A 23065-nucleotide genomic window follows, 5' to 3' on the forward strand; every position below is an offset into this window, starting at 1 on the left:
ATGTCTGTTACCATGGTATTATTTTTCTGACTCTCAGGATACAAAAACAGAGAAATGTAATGAGTTTAGACCTCTAAATAATCATCTTGTCATAAGAGGGGTTTGTTAAATCCGACATCTTTTTATAACAAGGTTCCGCTCATGGTTCCATTGTATCTCGTTTGGTTGAATCCAAAACGACAAAAGCCTCTGATATGTTATTAAAAATGCCATCACAGACTATTTTTTTTTCTTTACGTGAATACAAGTTTAGATTACAAGTTTAAATCAGAATACACAGTGGTCAAAGAAGAAATTTTTAATAGTAACTGTAATTATACTGACAGTGTGAGCCCGCGGCATGCACCGTACGAGACTGTAAAGTTTTTACCGCAAGATGGCAGTCGTCATATTTCTTGCATCTCTCTACTTGTGTTGGAGAACATCATCAATCACACACATGGCGTGTGTGTGAAGTAAGACGTGTAATAATACGTGTCGAAATTTCGTGTCTCAGAATTCTACGATCGAGCAAACAGGATCAAGGAACGACCTAGCCAGTGAAGTCTCTTTTGGAGGACAAAATGGAACTATCTTCGACTCTTTCTCTGACGCTTTTTGTGTCATTAACCGTCGCATTAGGAATCTTGTGGATGTGTGATGCCACGGTTCAAGTTGAAAGGCCTCGTGGAGTCTCACTGAGTAGTAAGAACTTTGCTTTTTATCTTGGCCTGCGCCTGAGCCGCTACGATTAGCTGCTCACAGCAGCAGCGTGTGGTGCTCGCGTCCTCATTGTCGAGTACTGTATGAGATGCGGTCCCATTCATTCATATCTATGTTTGTTTCTGTGCACGACCTACAATTTGTACCTCTATTCAACACTCAACAACTAAACTAGACAAGTGTTCAACGACAAGGTGCAAGACATTTAAATGTGCATTTATTTACATGCTGGCAAGGGAAAGTCATTAGCTAAGATTCTTACAATATTTACTCACTGTTTCACAAGCTATCAACAAAATGTAGAACTAGCCTAACGACGCTAACGTTAACTGCGACCAGCCCCAACACGCAGTGTTGGGGCTGCGCATTGTAGCAGATATGATCATGACAGGCGAAGTATAGCGCCTAAATATCAATATGAATACGCAAAAATTCTGTAATATGAAGACTTACAGGTGAAGTTATAATGTTGAAGACTGACTGCGTTCAACTTTTGGTCCTGCCAATATTCCATTTCTGCTCGAATTGATGAGTTAAATACGACTCGGTCGAAAGGAACTTGGGAGAACGACATCTTATACAGTCAATGGATTCGAAACTTGTGCGCATGCGCTGGCCGTCAATTCATCTGTACAGCTGTAGCTTTATGGCAAGGCCGTATCATACTGTTGTGGCAAACCCTCTCGCTGTATATTGCGTTGCTTTCTGGGTGGGTACGCGCGCGCAGGCCTTGTCAGAAGGCTAAAAGCATTGCGACTCCGCCCAGCACATGAATATTTACGTGCGCAGTGTACTGCATACTGATTTCGAAAATGGTGAATGGGATGGGGAGCTAGGAGATGGACCTGTAAAAAAAAACGTTTTTTTAAGATCATTGCACCAGTGTGAACAAGAACAAGGTGAACGTATGGTAGGAATTAGATAAGAATCTTATGTATACTATAAAAGTAAGTTTTTTTCTAGTGAAATTTCGAAACTTACGGAGGCGCGAAAATCTGTGACAGACTGTGTATGTTTTTCAAGCTTACCGATATAGCACTCTATTGACTCAGGACGCTCCCACAGTGTGTAACTGTGTACACGGAGCGTCCCGGGGTTAGCCTAACGTTAGACTTAGAATTCCAATCCTGTTCACTGCACTGATTTTATTTTACCTTGCTTAGGGTAAGGGCACCAGTATTCGGTAAGCCCCTGATATTCGGTCACTTATCACTAGTCACCAGACAGTAAGTTCAACTGTCACAACACACGCAAATCACATTAATTCACATACTTGCAAACTCATTCACAACAGGAAACTGCCTTAGTCCCCTCCAAAAATCCATCCAAAATCCCAAATTTTACCGTCAAAAATGCAGAATCGGCGCTACTTTCCAAAAGCGCGCGCGGATAAGGCCCAGTTTTAAGAGTACGGGTCGCCGAAAAAACGCTAAAAGTCGAGAAATACGCTGTTCTCTCGCGGGATATTTCGCTTATCGCAAGCTTGGAGTGTAATGGTATCCTCAAAAACGCAAAAGAAAAACAAAATTTCTGTACGTGCCGATACAGTGTCCCAATGTACAAGGGTCGAATGCAAGTGCCGAGGCCCCAGTATTCGGTCACCAACGGTCGCCGCAACGTCCCCGATGCAATTTTGCGCCAACAAGGTGGCGTACGCGCGCATTTTTCAGCTGCGTTGAACACGCACTGACTTTGAACGCGCACATCGCGTGACCGAATACTGGTGCCGGTGACCGTATACTGGGGAATTTTCAAGGTGAAATATTTCGGGATTTTGTGCAATTCTGTGAGATATTTAACAAAATGAAAGTTGAGATTAAAGAAATTTGATATATTTCACATACATCGCTGTAGATATGATGTATGTATGTATTATTTTAGTTTGAAAAATATTGCAAAAAAGCTTAAGTGACCGAATACTGGGGATGTTACCCTATGTCCTTATTAATTGCACTTTAGTTTTCTAATATCTTTTGATTTGTTCTTTTATTCTGTCCTTTTCTTTCCTACTTGCATCTGAGTTTCCAAAGTAGTTCACACTTTTAGTGTCTACAAGTGTCGGAAAATTGTTGGAAAATCTTGATCGCTGGAATTGCTGCTCTGGACGAGCACAGTACGAATACATGCAGCGCATAATCTAAGGGTCGATTTTGCCAGTTGGTCTGATAAATGTCGCGACACAGCTACATACAGCGGCTTTTTCTATATATGGTGTTGTTGAAAAGCTAAAATTTGTTTTTCCCTTTTCCTCAGCTAAGTCTTGCCTAAAGCGGTTATAGCTACATAGCGGTTGATCGCCTGCGCAAGTGTATGCTGCCACCTATATCTTTCTCTTTGTTTTCTATCTTTCTTCTTTCATTTTCAGGTAGAATCTATTCCTAAATTTCCCCTTCGTTCCTATCTATCATCTCTGTGTGTTTTTCCTCTTGTCTAACTTTCTCGGTTTCCTTCTGCGTAATAGTGTTCTTTGTTTCCTTCATGGGTTGTTTTTCCCTCCAACTGCAAGGGTCTTTCCTCCCTATCCTCATGATATCTTTTTCTTATGTGCTATTCTAATGAATCCTTTTCTTTATTTCCTTTTCACCTGTATAATTATGTCTTTCCTTCCTATTCATCTTTGCTTTCATCCAGTTTTGATTCATCTCTCTTTCTATTATTCTACATGACGTACCTAGTGTTTTTTTAAATCTATATTTTTCTTTATAGTAATTGCTTTCCTCTTTTTTTTTATCAAACATATCCGTCTCTTCCTTGCTTTCCTTTATAATGCAAGTTTCTCTTCTTTCTTTCCATCATCTTTAGTGTAGATCTACTCTCTATATTTTAAACCTTTTGTTTCATTTTTTTCTAGGTTTAACTTTTTAATACAGTGTATCTCTTTTTTTCCTTTCCTTTCCTTTCCCTTTATATTCTTTCACCCTTGTCTTATAACCACATTTTCACAATCTTCTTTCATTCAAACACACACACACACACACATACACACAAACTTTTTTTGTTTTTCCAGTCTTTTAGTTTTCTTTCTTTTTCATATAAACAATAATATACAAATTATTTGATTGTAAAATAATACAAATTTCATTATGACAACATACAATTTTGTAGATTCCACATTGTCAATATTACGAGTGACAAAGAAAAAAAAATGTACAGTGTACACTGTATATAAAACAAAACACACTCACACCCTCACACACACAAACACAACACGAACAACCCCAATCCTCAAATCAATCGGTACCACAACTCGGTACAAATCTTTTTAAAGACACCGTAGAAGAACTTGCCCTGGTCACTATGAGATAGCTACATTCAGATCAATCACGGCGATCACTGCCATGCTGCCGTGAACGTGTTTTGTACACAGTGCTGCGCTGTCTGCTCCTATGCAACACAGTTATTACAGAGGGAGTACAGTATGTAGCTGCGATCGACATTATTCCGAGAGGTAGAAAAGTGTCAAAACAGTGAAAATTCCATTTCTACTGGACTTGAATCTCACTCAAGATGCAAGTATTCGAGGCCGTTGGATATTTACATTGTATAGTGAGTTTGTGCATGTTTGGAGGTCAATTGACAAACAGGTGCGAAAGTACACAAGCACCATGTTTTCTAGGGGTCAGTGATTCACAAGGCTTATAGATTGCTCTTCTCTGTTGACACCCCCCCCCCCCCCTCCATTCACATTAATTTATGGATGCATTGGTTTTGTTCTTCTTGTTGTTTTTGTGTATGTGTGTGTATTTCTCTTTGTATATTGTTATATTTATAGCTCCATTTTAGTTGTTTTCATTGTAAAAATTTTTGTTGTTATGTCGAGTGGAAAATAAACTTGAACTAAAAAAAAAACAACTAAATATCATCCTCGATTAATAAAGTCAATACCTCATTGATCAAGCATGCTCATGCACAGCACAAGCTCTCTTTCCAAAAGAAAAAAAGTGAATCAAGAAATACCTTTCGCTTTATTGAGGTACATTCATACACATGTGAAATATCTTTTAAGGCTAGGTTATGCCATTGATGGTCAGTTTAAAAAAAAAAAAAAGCAAAAAACAAATCAAAACAAAGCAACCCAGATACGTAATGGTTCCATGTTTCCATGCATGCCTCATAATGCATGAGATCTGAGAGCAGGGAATAATTTTCCAACTCAAATTTGATTAGCAATTTCAGCTGATGAACAATATTTCACATGGTATCCTGTACATTTCTAAGGAAGAAAAACACAAAAGATAGTTTGTGTAGCAGTGGTGTAAAAGTGCATAGCAAATTGCGATGCGATACCAGGAAAATTATTCCCTGGCAGAGTGAGAAGTAGAGTGTCTACATGTAACCTAGTGTCATTGCTGATCATGTGTACTGACTGATACTACAGTGTAGATTAAAGTGGTAAGGCAAAGCAAGATGGGTAGCCATGGGGAACTGAGTGATAGTTTGAAGAGTGCAATTTTAATTCCATCCACCCTATGTTTAAATATGCTGTACATTGTACCTATAAATCGAAAAGACTGAAAACAAAAATCAAACAAGCAGAGTAGTAATAGCCTCATCGAAACCAAGCATAAGAAAGTTATGGATCGACTTTTTGCATTCAGTGATTCCACATGTTGTGGAATCAAGCGATGATATGAGTTGCAGACTGTACATAAGTGAGAAGCGGTGATGATGTCATGGTTTGCCTTAATACTGTACAAGTCTCCTGTTGACCAGCACACTAATTTACACAACTTTCATATGGGGACTTCAATTAAGGATCATATATTTGATTAATAGAGTATGCAAAAATGTATCCTTTGCAACTGCATCAACTTATTGTTTCATTGTCATAACCAAAAATTAAGAAGAGAACTTGGACATGGTAAGGGACTCTTGTTGCTACATGTAGATAATATAACAAAACAGTATTTTGATGTTGTATCTTTTTGTACTGCAAACCATATATGGAGAGTTTTTGTATAGTGATGTTTTCTAGAACTAGAACTTTCTGATTTGTGTATTTGTGATTGTAGCCACTACTCTATGAAATATGTTTTACAACTTTGAAAGTGTTTATAAATGAACTACATGTACATACATGTCTGATTTTGAAAAAAACTTCATCCATTCATGGGTTTAATATCTTTTACTTGTTCCTTATGGGAACCAGATATACCAGGTTCCCAAAATGTAGACAAGAGCATCTGCATTTATGGCCTAAATTCATGTTTATTTGTGTTGTGCTGAACGGGAAAATTACTTTGGTCGAAGGATTAGAGTTTCTTCTATCAATATTTGTTCTTTTTCTGTATCCAAACTGCATGTATTTTGTGTGATTAACCTTTTCCAACCTAGTAATGTGCTTATTTTAATAGCTTGTTTTGCTACAAAACATGTATAAAGACATTGTATGCTGCAATCAAGGCTCAGCTCGCAAGATTTTGACTTTCGCGAACTCCATGACGGTGGTCTATAACAAAGAGTTTCTGAACTAAGTGCACAATCTCAAGTCTGATTGGTATTCTGCATTGTTTAATGGCACATGCAGTTGACTACAGAAATAGGATGCACATAGTGCTTGACTGCTTTAGGTGGATTACCAACCTGTCCGTTCTTTGTCTTTCGGCAAAAATATTCATGTTTAGGGCATGGAAGGTTCTTGGAGAATTGCAGGAGGAACAGGTTAACATAAGATAAAGTTGCACTGTAGTGAGGTGAGGCAATAATCACAAACTTACACATTATGTAATGTGTTGTGACGTAAGCATGGGATGCTGAATACTCTACAATACATGAAGGCAGTTTTGATCACATCTTTTGTACAATTCTGATCATTCATATGAATTCACAGCTTGTAGCCTTCTATAACTTAGACTGAGTTGCATGTAAGCAAGAAGTGGAGAATGATCAGATGCTTGAGAGATTTTACCACTTATATTTTCTTGGCATGAAAGAAAGATGCATCTTGCATAACTATCAGGCTGTTACTTTTTAGCGTTGCCCATTATGTTCCTCCCACAGATGAGCCGCTATACAATAAAGATGCTCAGGGGGAGTGGTTTACATGTCTGGATGGTTCCATGAAGATTCCACGTTCCCAACTGAATGATGACTACTGTGACTGCCCAGATTATTCTGATGAGCCAGGTAAATTTTGTTGATGCTGTGGATTTATAATATCGATAATAATAAAGGATATCTTTATTGTGCAGCTACTATGATAATATACTCTACTGTATTTACATGTATAAGACAGGTATGCCAGTTTGGGGGACAAAAGCCTGAATTTAGGCCCTGGGTAGTATCAAAGTCCAGGCCCCTTTATTTAGAATTTTAGAAGCTCTTCATTTACATGTAGATGAATTTCAGGCCCTTTCTTTCATTCTTACTGGCATCTCTGATAAGAAGTCCAATATCTCTTGATGCTATTTTAAAATGAGAAGTCCAATCTTGACACAAGATGTGGGAAATATATTGAATAGGTCAAAGTTATGATTTTTAGAACAATGACTTGTGATCATACTTCCAAAGCTTATCTGAGGTGTTGCGACAAACGCCTCTGATTAACAGAGAGATTACATGTATCTGCATCCTTACAGTGCCGTTTGCACTGTCACTGCCTGCTCTGATTGCCTTTCACAGAGCACTCAAGGACACCAGTCATTTTAATGATTGCATTTAATTATGAACCCTATAGATGGTGTTTCTAGTATAAACAACCTTTCAACTACTCATGTGCCCAGTATTTTGCTAAGTGCAGGTGAATACAGGGTACCAAATTACTTCATTTCAATGTGTATTATTTACCATGCTAACCCTCTGTCAAAACTTGTCCAAAGCCATCCCAACATTAAAAGATGAGTCAGTTGAATTCAAGCAAACATGAGTGGTCATCATGTGAAATGTTGCTTGAATTTTAATCTCAAAAGTAAAGAGGGACAAGCTACTAATGAAATCTGCAATCTTGTACAGCACAATGTAAAAAAATACAGTAGAATTATTTACTGCCACATTTACACTGTTCATCATCAAAACTTGTTACAAGTTGAAGTTACTACAGTAATTACTCATCTGAGAGCTACTATACATCCTATACTTCATGCTGTGCAAAGTAATACATACGAGTCTCAGAGAAAATGGAAAATTTACCAATTAACACATTTCAGCAATAATAATGATAAAATAAGAAATTTTTGCAGGCATTTGAATTTCGCAGATTTCGTGAGAGCTAAGTTTTGCAAAATTAAGATGCACATGAAAGTTCTTGTCTACACCATATGCACTGCATGCCAGTGGCAATTCCCAAAAATGTCCCGCCTCAAAACTGTCTTGCTTTACAGTTTATAAATTCATTGCAAGCAATTCCATGAAGCATCATGACGTTGTATACAGGTACATTATGTGTTCACTTCTTGTTTTACATTCCAGAGTATTGACACTACCTTTATGGGCCTTAGCAGTTGCAAAATATGGAGGGAAAAAAAAATTCTAAAGTGGTTGCACTATCAAATTCATGATCTTCTTCCATACAGCTATATTGTGACATCTGATAGCAAATGAGGTATTTCCATATACAGTAAGTTAATATGAATGTGAGACTGACTGAGTAATTTGAATTTTGTATCATCAACAGGTACTTCTGCTTGCCCAGATGGCAGATTCCATTGTAACAACCGTGGCTACAAACCAATGTACATTCCTTCATCACGGGTCAATGACGGCATTTGTGGTAAAGCAGCAATTACGAGTGTAGTAGATGCAACTTTGGATTGTTCTTGTATAGATTTGATTTGCATTAGGATCAAGGAAAATTATGAATTTGAATTTAAAAAGCATTGTTAAAACGTTTGTATTTTGTACATCATAGTGGCATGAAAATTATTAGTGCCTACACTCCATACTGCATATATTGAAGGTTTATTTATCTAGTGTTTTGCGCACTGATAGAAATTGAAACAGAAAATTCACGTATCTGTCTGTGATGCACTGTAGAAGACCATTTGCAGGATATCAATGAAATTCATAAATGAGGCATTGTTTTCATTGGCTCATTTGAAATAAATTCCAGTCCTTGAACAGTTGAACCTGTATGAAGCAAAATGACAAAATTCTAGTATGCACTGGTTTAGACTTAGTAGTATAGTGCCAATTTTTTTTTCTTTGTATAATATAAGAATAATACATTTTTTTGCATGTCCTCATCAGAAGATAAGTTCTGTCCATACCCAAATATTCGAGAAAATGATAGTTTATGAATTTCTGTGTACAAACCAAATGGAGAGCTGCTACATCACAGAGTTGCCAATTCGTCTCACCCTCCAAACTTTACCAGTTTATAACTTTCGTTTGTGTGAGTGATTTTCTTTGTTTACAAATTTTCACCGAGTTTACTGCTCTGATTCTTCTGTGATCGTACAAAGGAACATAACAATCACGATGGATCTTCCCTTCAAACCATTTCTCTAGATTGCTGCGATGCCTCAGATGAGTACGAAGGGCCCGGAGCTGGGCGGTGCGTCAACAACTGCAAGGAGCTGGGGAAGAAAGATCTTGAAGAGAGAAGGCAACAGATCATCCTCTCCAACCAGGGCTTTGAAATCCGGCAGGAGTACATCAAGGCGGGCCAGGCCAAGAAGGCAGAGAGAGAGGTGCATAACTGGAAGCCCCGGTAGCGTGGGGTAACATGCATGGTCTGATTGAATTCGCAGTCCTCAGGGAGCATTAAAAAACCCACGAATAGTACTGTATAAGCTATAATTTTCGTGAGGGTTTTATTTTCGCGAATTTCGCGAGCTTTGGGCTGATCGCGAAATTAAAGACACACGAAAATATTACCCCGTCATACCTTATGTACACTACTAGTATCAATCGCGAATTTAACAACACGCGAAAATGCCACTGATACCGTGATTCGCGAAAATATTGGCGTATGCAGTCCCTGTCAGCCACATGTCAGTGAATATGTGCACTGAATGCACGCTTGTCAGTGGCGGTTGAATCCAGTCAAGATTCTTTGGGCTACAACTGTATGTGTAGACTTGAATAGAGATCAGTGATAAAGCTGTACACAGTTCGTTACGGGGAATGGGATTCTTGAATGTATTTGAAATGGACCAACCGTCCCACTTCGTGAATCCCCATGGTATGTGGCCTTTAAACTTGCCACCTTGCAGTGAGCCGAAGTTGAACCCTTTGTGTACCCAGCCACTTGCCTTAACTTGCCGAGCTTTTCCATCAGCATTCAGTAATCCTTCCAAACTTGTCGTACTTGTAAGACTAGGAAGCCCGATCAGGTGTAGCAATGTGCCTCAGTCCAACGGGAAGGCCATGGTGGCATGATGGGAATTAGAGTGAATAGTACGGAAGATGTTCATCATCGTGGTAGTAACTGAAAGAACAAAGCTAATCTGTTGTCTCACTCAGCGAGGTAAACATGAAAATGAATACGACACTGTATCGAGCACTGCAGCAGTTCGGTCTACTTTGCCAGACAAAGGCCAGCAGATTTTGCAGCCGAAATGTTGTATTCATTTTCGTGTTACAGTGGACTCCCGTTATAACGAAGTCCTCGGGACCGGCAGTTTTCTTTTGTAATATCGAAATTTCATTATAACCGAACTAATAGAAATATATAGAGCAGATAATGTTGCAGCCTGAATTTTTACTTTGTTGTAACCAGAATTTCTATATAACTGTGTTCGGTATAACGCGAGTGCACTGTACCTCGCTTCGTGAGACAATGGATTAGCTGTATTCTTGTAGGAATTGGGGTGCTCAGGCAATCTCTGATCACTGATGATTAGATTACTCAGTAGTTTCCAAACATCTGTGCCAATTGGCAAAGAAACCACTCCAACATGCTTGCCATAGATGCAAACCATGCATCCAGTACTTCTAGCTGTGCATTACTAAATGCAAAGTAAATTTACTGGATATATGGTTAGCTAGCAAATAGGCATCTCTTTGCGCAAACGCTTGCATTGTGCAGTTTCTTATCCTTATTAGGGTGCTCACATAATCTTTGATCACTGATAATTACCTGGTAGTTTCCAGACATCTGTGCCAATTGGCAAAGAAACCACTCCAACATGCTTGCCAAAGATGCAAACCATGCATCCAGTACTTCTAGCCATGCATTACTGGATGCAAAGTAAATTTACTGGATGCATGGTTACCAAGCAAATAGGTATCTCCTACTGAGTGCGCAAATGCTGGCTTAGTGTGCAGTTTCTTATTGTTGTTTTCCAATTGTTTGTGTCCTCTTCACTGATTTGACTGCTCTTGTATATTTCATTAGGAATCTCTGAAAAAGTTGCAAGCTGAACGTGAGGAAACCCGTGCCGTAGTGGATACCAAGCAACGTAAGTTTTACAAATCAAAATCGGTCCGTGTGAGCTCATGTTACTCTATCCACAACAAATATTTGTGTCTTCAAACTCAAAATTGTCAATACCTAGAATTGAAACATATCAAGAATGTCAAAGCCATGAGAATGCTGTCATATCTCACAAGAAATTCATGATCAATGATAAAGTTTAAGTGGTTGTCACTGCTACTTGCAGGTTTGTTTGTTTGTTTGTTTGTTTGTTTGTTTGTTTGTTTGTTTGTTTGTTTGTTTTACAATGATGTTAATGTATTCAAAAGGGATTGTCAAATCCCCTGATGTCAGCATAAACACACCCCTTTGCTGAAGATTTGTGGCAAACATGCATAAACTGGATATGATAACTTTTGTGGAAAATATGTCACACATGTCAAATGTCTCACTTGCAGTTCAGATATTTAAGATGAATAAAGAGTAAATCTGCTTCATTGTCAAGTATCCTAATATCAGCATGAACACACCCCTTTGCTGAAGATTTGTGGCAAACATGCATAATGATAACTTTTTGGAAAATACATCACACATGTCATATGTCTCACATGCAGTTAAGATATTTAAGATAAATAAAGAATCTACTTCTTCAGTCACCGCTATGGCTTAAATTCCTCAATCCCCATTCAGAATTAAAAGAAGCAGCCGAAGCTCCAGAGACCGAGGCGAAGGATAGGCACCAAAAAGCGTGGGAGGCGGAGGTGGCAGCCAAGAAGGCTGCTGAAGAAAAGGAAAGGGCCATCCAGGCCTTCAAGGAACTGGATGTCAACTCAGATGGACAGTAAGTGAAGAGATATTGCCCTTTCATTACTAGGCATCATCGTGTATTTCCTGAAGGACTGTTCACATTTGAAAGTAGATTAAATTTCAGTTCTGTCTTTTGAGAACCTATATGAGAGCTTGTGAACACTTACTAGCTGTGCATTTGCAGAATATTATTGAGTTGAACACTGAATGCCCTTACAACGGGTGGAGCCTGACCTTAGTATAGCCCAAGGTTACATAAAGTGCGTGGCGGGTGGTAATCTTGTACTTTCATAGACAAAGTCATCCTTGGCAGATAATCTGGATTATCCAAAATGACCCCAATACTGCAAGGGACTGTACATTCGTTATGAGAAGAAACCGTAAAGGTGGAATTAAACATGATTCAAGTGCTGAATATTGTTTATTTGTGTGTGTATGTGTGTTGGTGGTCATTTAAGTCAGTACTTTCTTTCAAGTGTTAAAATTAGGACCTGGTCATTCATTTTTCTTGCTCTACAATGTTTCACTATCATCTTGATATTTGTCAGGATTTCACTCAGCGAGATTCAGAGCCGAAAGGAGTTTGATGAAAACGACAGCGGTGATGTCAATGAAGAAGAAGCGAAGGTGAGAAAATTTGGCAAAATCGGGAGAAAGCGTGTACCGTAAATAAAGTTTTATTCACAACCTACCGAATAACTGTAAAGCATTACTTTTTTTTTTATTTTTAAAAAAGTACAATAAAAAATAGTTTGCTGGCCCCAGCATTTTTTTTTTTTTCAGCCCAGACTATGTATCTCTGAGACAGCTCATTCTTGAATATTCGCATGCCCTCTTGTACATTTTAGGTAGCATCCCTGATCATAGGGTGACATCATCTTATAAAATGCTGCAAATTAAACAGCAGGGCAAATTAAGAATAAATTACATCAATATGTGTCTATGATGTCCACACAAGAGACCACAAAGAATCTTAGGAAGTTGCTTCCTATAATACCTTGCAAGCATTGTACTTAATGTATGTATCCTTATTTTCCAGAATACACTGGGAGGCTCAACTTTTGTGGATGAGGTTGCGTTCACTGAAAATGTTTGGAATAACATCAAAGATAGATTTAAATCTGCCAGTCAGGTAAGGTGGTGTCAAAAGTCCCAGCCCTTTAAACAATTCGCTTTCAATATCATCTAAATATTGTGCTATATTTTCAGGTATATTACAGAGACAACATGTTGGAAGTACTGCTTGTGCATCTGTGAGGTAGAAACGAAATGATTTGAAAAATCTAGAGTTGTGTCAAGACCTTGTCCGATATGAACTTGTGAATGGCATAAGGATTTTAAAAGTATAATATCTATTGATGGCACGCATACGGGATCTTTCAGGGAAAATAGTTGATTCTGGCTGATACTTTTAATCCTCCTTCTACATGATATTATCATCTCTTACACAAAAATGGTGAGATTATAAAACCAAGATTGAACACAGACCGTGTATATATGTATGTACTTACTTTAAAGGGATGGTAGTATTGGTGGAGATAAGGATTGGGCTTCTAACTTTTTGTGAGATACCAAGAAACCACGTAGGAAATATTAATAGTACAGAGCATACCATTCTAAGAGGAATTCAAAGTTTATTTGATGAAAATCAGTTTTGGAATGGCCGAGACATCCAAAAACAAAGTAAAGTAAAGCAACTGTAATTTTGAAAAAAAAAAAAAGATGGGTCATATTTTGGATATCTCAGCCACTTCAAAACCAATTTTAATCAAATAAACATGGAATCCCTCTTGGAATTACATGTTCTTTCACACTTCATATGAGGTTTCTCATTATCTCGCCCAAAAAAAAAAAATGTTAGAAACCTGAAATAAGGTCTCAACCAAAACTCTACAATCCCTTTTATGAAGTACTTTGCCTACTGTTTGCACGATGAACAGGAATGCCAAGGATGATATTTGTCAACAAGGTCGGTTTTTGTGTTTATGCTTTGCAGTTAGCAGCAGAACAAGCCGAGGGAGTTCAGAAGTCAGAGACTAACGGTGAGTAAAACCACCTGCTTCCTGGATATTTATAAATGGATTTTGAAAAAAAAAAAAAACTCATTTGTGTCATGGTATTTAAAGGGGAAGGCTAGTAACTGATCAGTGGGAATCAGTGGAAATGCTGGGAGATGATTGTTCCAATCCTTATGGGATTCATTCAAGAGTTCATTGTTTATCTATTGTTGTGTGAAAATGATTTGCTTCAGAATGGTCTCATATTCAAGTAATGAGCAGTTTAATGCTTCCAGGTTAGCGTCCCTGGTCAGTGACGGAGCATTAATCTGCACATTACTTGAATATGAGACCATTCTGAAGCAAATCATTTTCACACAACAATAGATATACAATGAACTCTTGAATGAATCCCATAAGGATTGGAACAATCATCTCCCAGCATTTCCACTGATTCCCACTGATCAGTTACTAGCCTTCCCCTTTAAAAAGGAACATGTAACAAGTTTTTTTGAGGTGATCCTGTGCATGATCTGGATCCGGGATATTTTCCAAAGGATGCATGCACAGTTCTCGTCTGGAAGTAGTGACCCTATGGACTTGGTGGAGGTTTTTGCTCTTTGAGTGCTTTAAGTTTCCATGTGCAATCATTCAGGAAGGGGGGGGGGTGCAGACTTCAAATGAAGATATATGATTCAGAACGTGAACATCTTCTAATGCTAGATTTGTACCATGATGACATACTTCATTAAAATCCATTTATATCATTTTTCCATCATCTATAACAAGAGGACAGGTCAAGCGAACGCATTGCAGTGTGCTTTTGAAACATAACATGATATAAAACTTGTGTCATGTGAGTGTCATCTCAACTTTGTTTCATTTGGGGTGTAACCCTCAAATTAAAAGTAGGCTCATCACTAATGAAGGCATATGATTCATGACATAAATCATTGTGTAACATAAGATTTCATGAAAAATAATCTGTGTTACTTGCCTATCTGTGAGAAAAAGAACAAATGTCAAACAGACACGATAATGTGTGGTGTTAAAACAGATTATGATGTGAAACTTGTATCATCTGTCCACCCTTGGCTCCTATTTCTCCCAGGTGAACCTGCCGCATTCGACTCATTCGCCGACGAGGATGAAGAAGACGACATCGACGAGTATGATGAGGAGGAAGAGGACGAGTGGGCAGATGAGGAGGAAGACGATCTCTTGGAGCATGATGAGGATGCAGAGGAGGAGATGAGGAGACTGAGCAGGGAGCGACGGTTAGACCGACTCGCCAAAAGACGAGAGGAGAGGGAAAAGAGAAAGGCCGGGGAGGACAAGATGCCCGAGTACGATGAGGAAACCAAGGCTCTGATTGCGAGTGAGTGTGACAAAAGTCTCTCAACCTTCCAGTTCCTGTTGTTAAAGGTCATATTTATCTTTGGGAGCAGTGATTTAAAGAATGTTCAAGATATCACTTTTGGTGCATATGTATACTAGTAGGTCAGTTGTATCACAAAATATCCTACCATATAAGATTTTTGCAATAAAGCCTACAGTGTAAGGAGATATCACTGTTTTTCTCATTAAACCGTAACTGTAGACATTTTCGTTGGGAAACATTTTTATCATAACTATTGTTCACATTTTATTAAACAATACTTAATATCGATTATACTGGTTCAGATTTTTACATTGTTTGTTTCTTTCCCTAGCTTACATTTTAGAACTAATGCACTGATGCTGGGTTTTTGTTTCATCTGCAAATGGTCAATTATGCCTTTAACATTGACGTAACACTGTCAAAGTGGACAGAGCTGACCAAGTTCCATCTCCATTTTTGCTTGCCAGTATTCCACCATCTTCACTCTGTCCTGCTGCGACTACATGTAGTTCTTCTATCAGAAAATACTCGTGTTTCATGACATGGCAGTAGAACATAAGGGGTCAATCCAAACTTGAGATATTTTTTTTTTTTGTGTGTGTGTGTGTCCTGCTACTTTGTCCAATGCTTGATCAACAACCTTTCATAGAGACAAACTCTGCATTCTTTTATTTTTGCCATTTCAAATCATTTGAATTCAGGAAATGCATGAAATACCTGACAGACTAGTGAAATAAAAGTTGATTGGTGGCAATGGTGTGTTACATCAGTATAACTAGTATGTTGGTATACTGTCCCAACATCTTTTGAACAAGTGGCCCTACTTAAAGGGGAAGGCTAGTAACTGATCAGTGGGAATCAGTGGAAATGCTGGGAGATGATTGTTCCAATCCTTATGGGATTCATTCAAGAGTTCATTGTTTATCTATTGTTGTGTGAAAATGATTTGCTTCAGAATGGTCTCATATTCAAGTAATGTGCAGTTTAATGCTTCCAGGTTAGCGTCCCTGGTCAGTGACGGAGCCTTAATCTGCACATTACTTGAATATGAGACCGTTCTGAAGCAAATCATTTTCACACAACAATAGATATACAATGAACTCTTGAATGAATCCCATAAGGATTGGAACAATCATCTCCCAGCATTTCCACTGATTCCCACTGATCAGTTACTAGCCTTCCCCTTTAACACACCTGCAATTTAATGTCAAGTTAAATGCAGAATCAATGTATTTAGAAGAAGTACATGTAGGCCAGACAGGGTCATTTCAATAATGCAATGTTTGAGGAAATCTTGTGTGTATTATTTTGGGATATGAAGCAAACACTGGATACACCATATTGTGCCAAGCATGAACTGTGGAAGTGAGGGAAAAAACTTGAAGATATTTCATGTCTACTACTGCTACGCCACATCTTTCACAAGGTTTTCATTTGTGTGAATTCCACAAGTCGGTTGTTATTGCTATTAGCAACTCAAGAAAATATAAACTCCTATCCTGACACAAATGTAACATGCAAATATGCAAATGTCTACATTCATCTGTTCATTACTTTTACTCTACGATCGCGAGTTTAACCACTCATGAAATTGCTGGGAAGTCCTGATTCATGAACAATTATACTCCCTAAATATATGGCGCATATAGTTATTCCCTTTACACATCATTCTCATCATTGCAGCTGCTGATGAGGCAAGGAAGGAGTATGACAACGCCAACGACAAACTCAAGAATATCGACAGGAGCATCAGCGACATCGAGAAGCAGCTCAAGGTCGACCTCGGACCGGAACAGGAATTCCAGGAGTTGCAGGGAAAATGTTTCGAGTTCACAGATAGAGAGTAAGAGATAGCTGCAACTTAATCCTTTCAGTGACTGTTTCATGTAATGTATACGCAGACTTCTACAGGGTGGTGTATTTTCACAAATTTTGCAAATAGGCTCTCGATCCCCAAAGTGATAATGCACGAAAATTTTGACAACGATGAAAACAGATATTTGCACCTCATATAAGTAACACTGGACATAGCAAGTCTATTCTATTGCATACATGTACATGAATGCGCATACTGGAGCTAAAGATTAGTCACTTTCAGAACCTGTGGAATACTAGTACATTGTACTTTTTTTTCCTGAGAGACTGATCTCATTTCAAGTAATATATTAAGAAAATGGTTCATTCGAGAAGTCACTCTTTCATTTGGACAGTTTTGTTAGCTCACCTGAGCCAAAGGCTCAAGTGAGCTATTGCGATCGCCCTTCGTCCGGCGTCCGTCGTGCGTAAACTTTTTACATTTTTATCTTCTTCTTGAAAACCCCAAGACCGATTTTCATCAAACTTGGCAGGTAGCATCCCTAGGGGGTTAGGAACTCAATTTGTTAAAATGGGCACCATGCCCCACCCAGGGGGCCCCCAGGGGGGCCCAAACCCCCCAAAATTAAGGAATCTGTAAAAATCTTCTTCTCTAGAACCAGAAGTGATAGAGCTAAGTTAATACTGAGAGTTAGTACATTGATGACTGTAGTTTCAAGTTTGTTCATGGCAGAATCAGGGGTGCCCCCCTTGGGACCCAGGGGAGGGGGGTGGGAAGGGGTCCTAATGGGCCTAAATTGTTCATTTTCATCTTCTTCTTGAGAACCCCATGACCCATTTTCACCAAACTTGGCAGGTAGCATCCCTAGGGGGTTAGGATCTCAATTTGTAAAAATGGGCACCATGCCCCACCCAGGGGGCCCCTGGGGGGCCCAAACCCCCCAAAATGAAGGAATCTTTAAAAATCTTCTCTAGAATCAGAAGTTATAGAGCTAAGATAATACTATGAGTGAATACATTAATGACTGTAGTTCCAAGTTTGTTCATAGCAAATCCAGGGGTGCCCCTCTGGGGGGGGGGGGGGGGGGGGGGGGGTGGTGGGAAGGTCTAAATGGGGGCCTGAATTATACATTTTCATCTTCCTGAAAACATCATGATGGATTTTCGTCAAACTTGACAGGTAGCATCCTCAGGGGGTCAGGATCTCAATTTATCAAAATGGGCACCATGCCCCACCCAGAGGGCCCCAGGGGGCCCCATACCCCCAAATTAAGGAATCCTCAAAAATTTGGGCCCTTATTGTACATTTTCATCTTCTACTTGAGAATGCCTGGTCAAATTTTAGTAGAGCTGTGACTAATTTAGATTAGTGACTGCGTGAAAGGTGCACTTCCGATACTCAGGTGAGCGCTAGACCCGCGGGTCTCTTGTTATTTTTTTTTTTTTTTGTTCTGTTATGATGATGAGACCACAAAGCGCATAATGAACAGCTCATTAAAATGTCTGATCAACTGCCAATAGCAAAAATATCTGTACACAAATATATCAGCTTTTACAGTATTTATCCATTCATATGTCTGCCCCCTTTTGCCTGGTGGATATATTTTGCTGACCATTGCTTGTCACCTTGCGTGCACCACGAGATGTGGGACCTTTTACATGTATTAGTTGTTCTTCTGACACACAGGACCTCTGTTTTGTCCTGTTGAAGGGGCATGGTGTTTCACTTCTTACTGTAGGGGGACAAATTGTGACATACCACATTGTTTTATTTTCTTGAGACCAAGCTGTTTGACAGCAGGTCGTGATCACACTACAACAGCCATTCACTCAGTCATTCATGCCTGTAAAGATAATCATTTTATGTGCCCCGTCTCCCTTTGTCTTCAATGCAGGTATGTGTACAAACTTTGTCCATTTGAAAAATCTTCACAGAAGCCAAAGCATGGAGGATCAGAAACATCACTTGGGTGAGTTTATGTGGTCATCATTTTTGTTGCTGTAGTACATATGGGTCATTGGGAATATGGCATAACTGAACATTGTACAGATGTTTATCAACTTCTGCTAGGTTTAGTATGGCAAAATCTAGTACATACTAAATGGATTATGAAAACATCACACTGCAAGAATCAACAAGGTAGTTATATTTTATGCAGTTCAATCAGCCAAGTTTACACCATAGGAGTGAAAATTTGTGGAGGAGTCACGGCGGAGTGGATAAGAGTGCACATTTCTGAATCACCCGAGCGTGGTTTGGGTTTGTGGGTTCGAGCCCCACGAAGCCTGACACATTTGCCCTTCAGCAAGGCACTTTATCCACATTGCTGCTCTCCACCCAGGAGTATAAATGGGAACCTGGTTGGATGAGAATGTTTATGTTGGTTGATCAGCATGTGTGCACCTGTAAAATGGAGACTGGCTGGTATACTCCCCAGGGAATGAAGAATGAGCACTGTCAGTGCTGGTGGAAAATAATGTATCCAGAGATCAGGGTAGGTATGCACTTTGAGCACTCTTACAGAGTGGATTTGGTACAATATAGATTATTATTATTATTATTATTATTATTATTATTATTATTATTATTGCTATTATTATTATTATCATCTGTCAGTTAGTCTTACAGTAGTATTTTTCATGCAATATTGGAAGAAAAGGTGTACACCATTATATCTTTGCAGCCATCATGCTTTTTGTACTAGAAGTAATGCTAGTGTCTGATGGATGTTTGCCTTGAACAACAATCAAGATCACAATTTGAATCAGGCATGGAATCATGTTTGAAATGCGACCAAATTGAAAAATGGTTAACTGTGATGTTCTTGTGTGGCATATAACTCTCCATGGAAAGACCTCACATTATCCTCTTGGAACATAGGTGCATGGAGGCCCCTCTGCATCTCCACCCCACACGCCCAGAGGGGTCTTTTCCATACTGGCCTTGAGATTGACTAGCTCCAATTGGGTTTCAGTGGACTTGTGCCCATCTGCCCTTTTAAGAACAGCAACCCTCTTAGTTTAGATAATGCTTACAGACTCTGAATAGTTTGTTTGTTTGTTTGTTTTTTACATATTGACATGGCTATGGACAACAGAATAACAAGATCACAGTAGAAACTCACCAAAATCATTTTGGATATGTCTAAGAAATAGCTTTTTCAGCCTGAACATGACTGATTCAACTGTTGTACTGAATAACAATTTCCAACAGTGGTGACCGTAAGGGCAAATTCTTTCATGATTAGTATTGCTTGTCAATACACAACTAAATTGTGTACTTTTACTCATTTTTTTAATCATTGGTGAATTTTCTTTCAGTACCTGGAACCAGTGGGAGGGTCCAGCAGACAATAAGTACTCCGTCATGATGTATACCAGAGGACAAAAGTGCTGGAATGGTCCAGACAGGTCAACAAAGGTAATGTTTGCAATGAAAATAGTCCTGTTGTCCTTACTTCCTTTTTTAAGATGAAAAATGAGTAAAGAAAATGGGATTGCAACTGGATTCAAAACCAAGCTCTCCGGATTTCTAGACCAGTGTTCTTATCTAGTGAGCTACGGAAAGCCCTAGTACAGTGCTCATTCCACAAACCCCTTGAATCTCGATGTTTGCATGGTCAGAAGCTTGCATAAACGTGACATAAACCTGAAGAGTAGAAATCAACTTAGGGATAAATGCGAGAGATCAGCTAATCCAAAGTGATGCAGTTTTCGAATATGTAATAATTGCAGACAATGGGAAACTAACCAGAAATATATGTGATATGGATTATAAATGAGTAAAGAAGATGGACAAAGAATATGGGATCTCGCCCCCCCCCCCCCATAATACATAATACATAGGAATACATAGGGTCCAACCACTTGGGGGCCCCCACTTTTTTTAACCTCGGAAGTGGCACCAGGAAAAAAATATATAGTTCAGCTTAGCTTGTTTTGCTTTTTTTTTCTTGTTAGCTGATGAAACTCTGAAGTGGCACCAAAAATATAAACGGCCCCCCCCCCCAACACTTTTAAAAACGTGGCACCATCTGTGACTAGTAGTGGACTCCAGTCTTCATTATTTAGTAGATACAGATCATGAAAGATATCTCTCATCTAAGCTCACAATCATTCATATTTATTTCCCTTCTCTCCCTGTAGGTGCTCTTAAAATGTGGCATTGAAAACAAAATCACGTCAGCCAGTGAACCGGATCGCTGCGTTTACCAGTTTGAATTTATCACGCCGGCGTTGTGCGCGTATAAATACGACATCAACACAGGCGAAACCGATACACATGACGAGCTATGATGACAGGGTGTTTCCATGGTAACTGTAAGTGAGTCTTATCTAGGGTAAATAGTAAATGGCATCCCAACGGTTGAAGTCAGCGTCAGATATTTAGAGTGAAGATAGGAGATGGGAAAATCGTTGATGCTATCATGGCATGAAATTCATTCTTTCGTCCAGTTTCCATTTCATATGATACCGTTTTTCGAGACCTATTGGCTTGCAACGTCTAAGAGCGGTAAACAGTCATAAACTTTAATAACTCTTTGAGAACTGTGATTGCCAATGATTGCACATTGTCACAAAATTTGCTAATTATTTTACTACCTCTATTTTTAAGGGATGCTTACCATAACATTTGTACATGTATTCAGATAAATTCAGGATGCCTAACTTTGCCACACTTCTGGACACCATTTCATGAAAGCTGTTAGCCGTAGGCACAGTTTCATGAAAGTTGTTAGCCCTGACAAGTTTGCCAGTCCTTGAAAATTTCAGTAAAAGCCTTCGTTTTGATTGGCTAAGAAGCTCTGGTCACGGACTGCTACTGTGGCGATTGTCAGAAGCTGACAGCTTGTCAAGGCTAACAACTTTGATGTAAAGGTGCACAGGCTGTGATGTGATGGGAGAGTTTTCAGAGTTTGTGTGAAATCAGACCAGAATGTGAAACAGCAGCCTATTGTGGTATCAACCAAAAGCAATAGAATTCATCAGGGAGTTAGGTATATGCAGAACATACAGTGGAGCAAAAGGATGTTATGTATCATGCAGGGAAATAAACAACAACGACCGGAGGATTGATTGATTATCAATAGGTCTCAAGCAAAAAAAAAGAAAAAAGGATACTTCCCTATAGATTCACTGAAACCATGCTATAGAGTGCCGAAGTAATAGTGCCATCGATGCAGTCTTTAGTGAAATCTTAGTGCTGGTTCCACACAAAATACCCTCACATGAGGCTTCAGGCAGCGGGTTGCAACCAGGTACAATCATGGTGAGCAAATGATGTCCGATGACTACTCAGACCACTGAGTGAAATGGAATGATCAGAAAATGTGGCCTTTGAAGGGAAATGGTCGTTGTATACAGGTGGGATTGTGTTTAAACTGCAGGCAGGGGTAATCAAAGTGAGTAATGCCTGCATATGGGTGATCTTTGTATAAGGGTGATTCGCATAGATAGTCGGGAGTATTTCTATGGAAAATCTGTGTGCAATGATTGGTGCTGCCTCTCAATCAGTAGAACAATGTAGATGGTCTTGGCACACAGGTTCGATTACATTCTAACTGTTGCAGAAGGAATATCAAGTCTAGCGGGTCCTTGTAGCATGTTGCCGATATAGGTTTGACTGCATTTGATGTTTGAAATCAACGTCTGATGATAGTTGAAGCTGTGATGATTGTTGAAGCCGTGATGTGCTGTGTTCATTTCACAGGCCTGTCATTCGTCTCAAGAATTGAAATGACTTCAGCTGTTGGGTTGCCATGGTAACAAAACCACCATTAATGTGTCATACTTCAAGCCCGCATCCCTGTAATTGAATTCAGTGATTGTTATCAAGAGTAAGCATCACTGAGTGGGGAAACTTTGGAGACAGGGATAGAATAGAGAAAAAAAAATTTGATTTGTTTCATAACATTTATAACTTATTGATTTGTAAAACACTTGTCATATGTGTGTTTTGATATACTAAGGCAACTTTGAACAGTGTCAACACTCTTTGAGAAATGTTAATCAATAAAGCAAACATACAATGCATGCACTGCTTTATAAAATGTGTATGTTTTATGATAA

General features: G+C 39.0%; 1 protein-coding gene across 1 annotated transcript; it reads left to right on the forward strand.

The window, feature by feature from the left end:
- The first annotated feature begins 529 nt into the window (after positions 1–529).
- Positions 530–22105, forward strand: LOC140236832 (glucosidase 2 subunit beta-like). The gene is made up of 14 exons (XM_072316770.1): positions 530–684; positions 6703–6828; positions 8315–8410; positions 9148–9329; positions 10979–11042; positions 11687–11837; positions 12352–12430; positions 12843–12935; positions 13800–13845; positions 14912–15178; positions 16865–17024; positions 18892–18966; positions 20318–20417; positions 21143–22105. Exons 1-14 carry the CDS (start codon positions 564–566, stop codon positions 21290–21292), a joined length of 1710 nt encoding a protein of 569 aa, XP_072172871.1. The 5' UTR covers positions 530–563; the 3' UTR covers positions 21293–22105.
- The last annotated feature ends 960 nt before the right edge of the window (positions 22106–23065 follow it).

This window comes from Diadema setosum, chromosome 13 (genome assembly GCF_964275005.1).
Source record: "Diadema setosum chromosome 13, eeDiaSeto1, whole genome shotgun sequence".
In the NCBI taxonomy this organism is placed as follows: domain Eukaryota; kingdom Metazoa; phylum Echinodermata; class Echinoidea; order Diadematoida; family Diadematidae; genus Diadema; species Diadema setosum.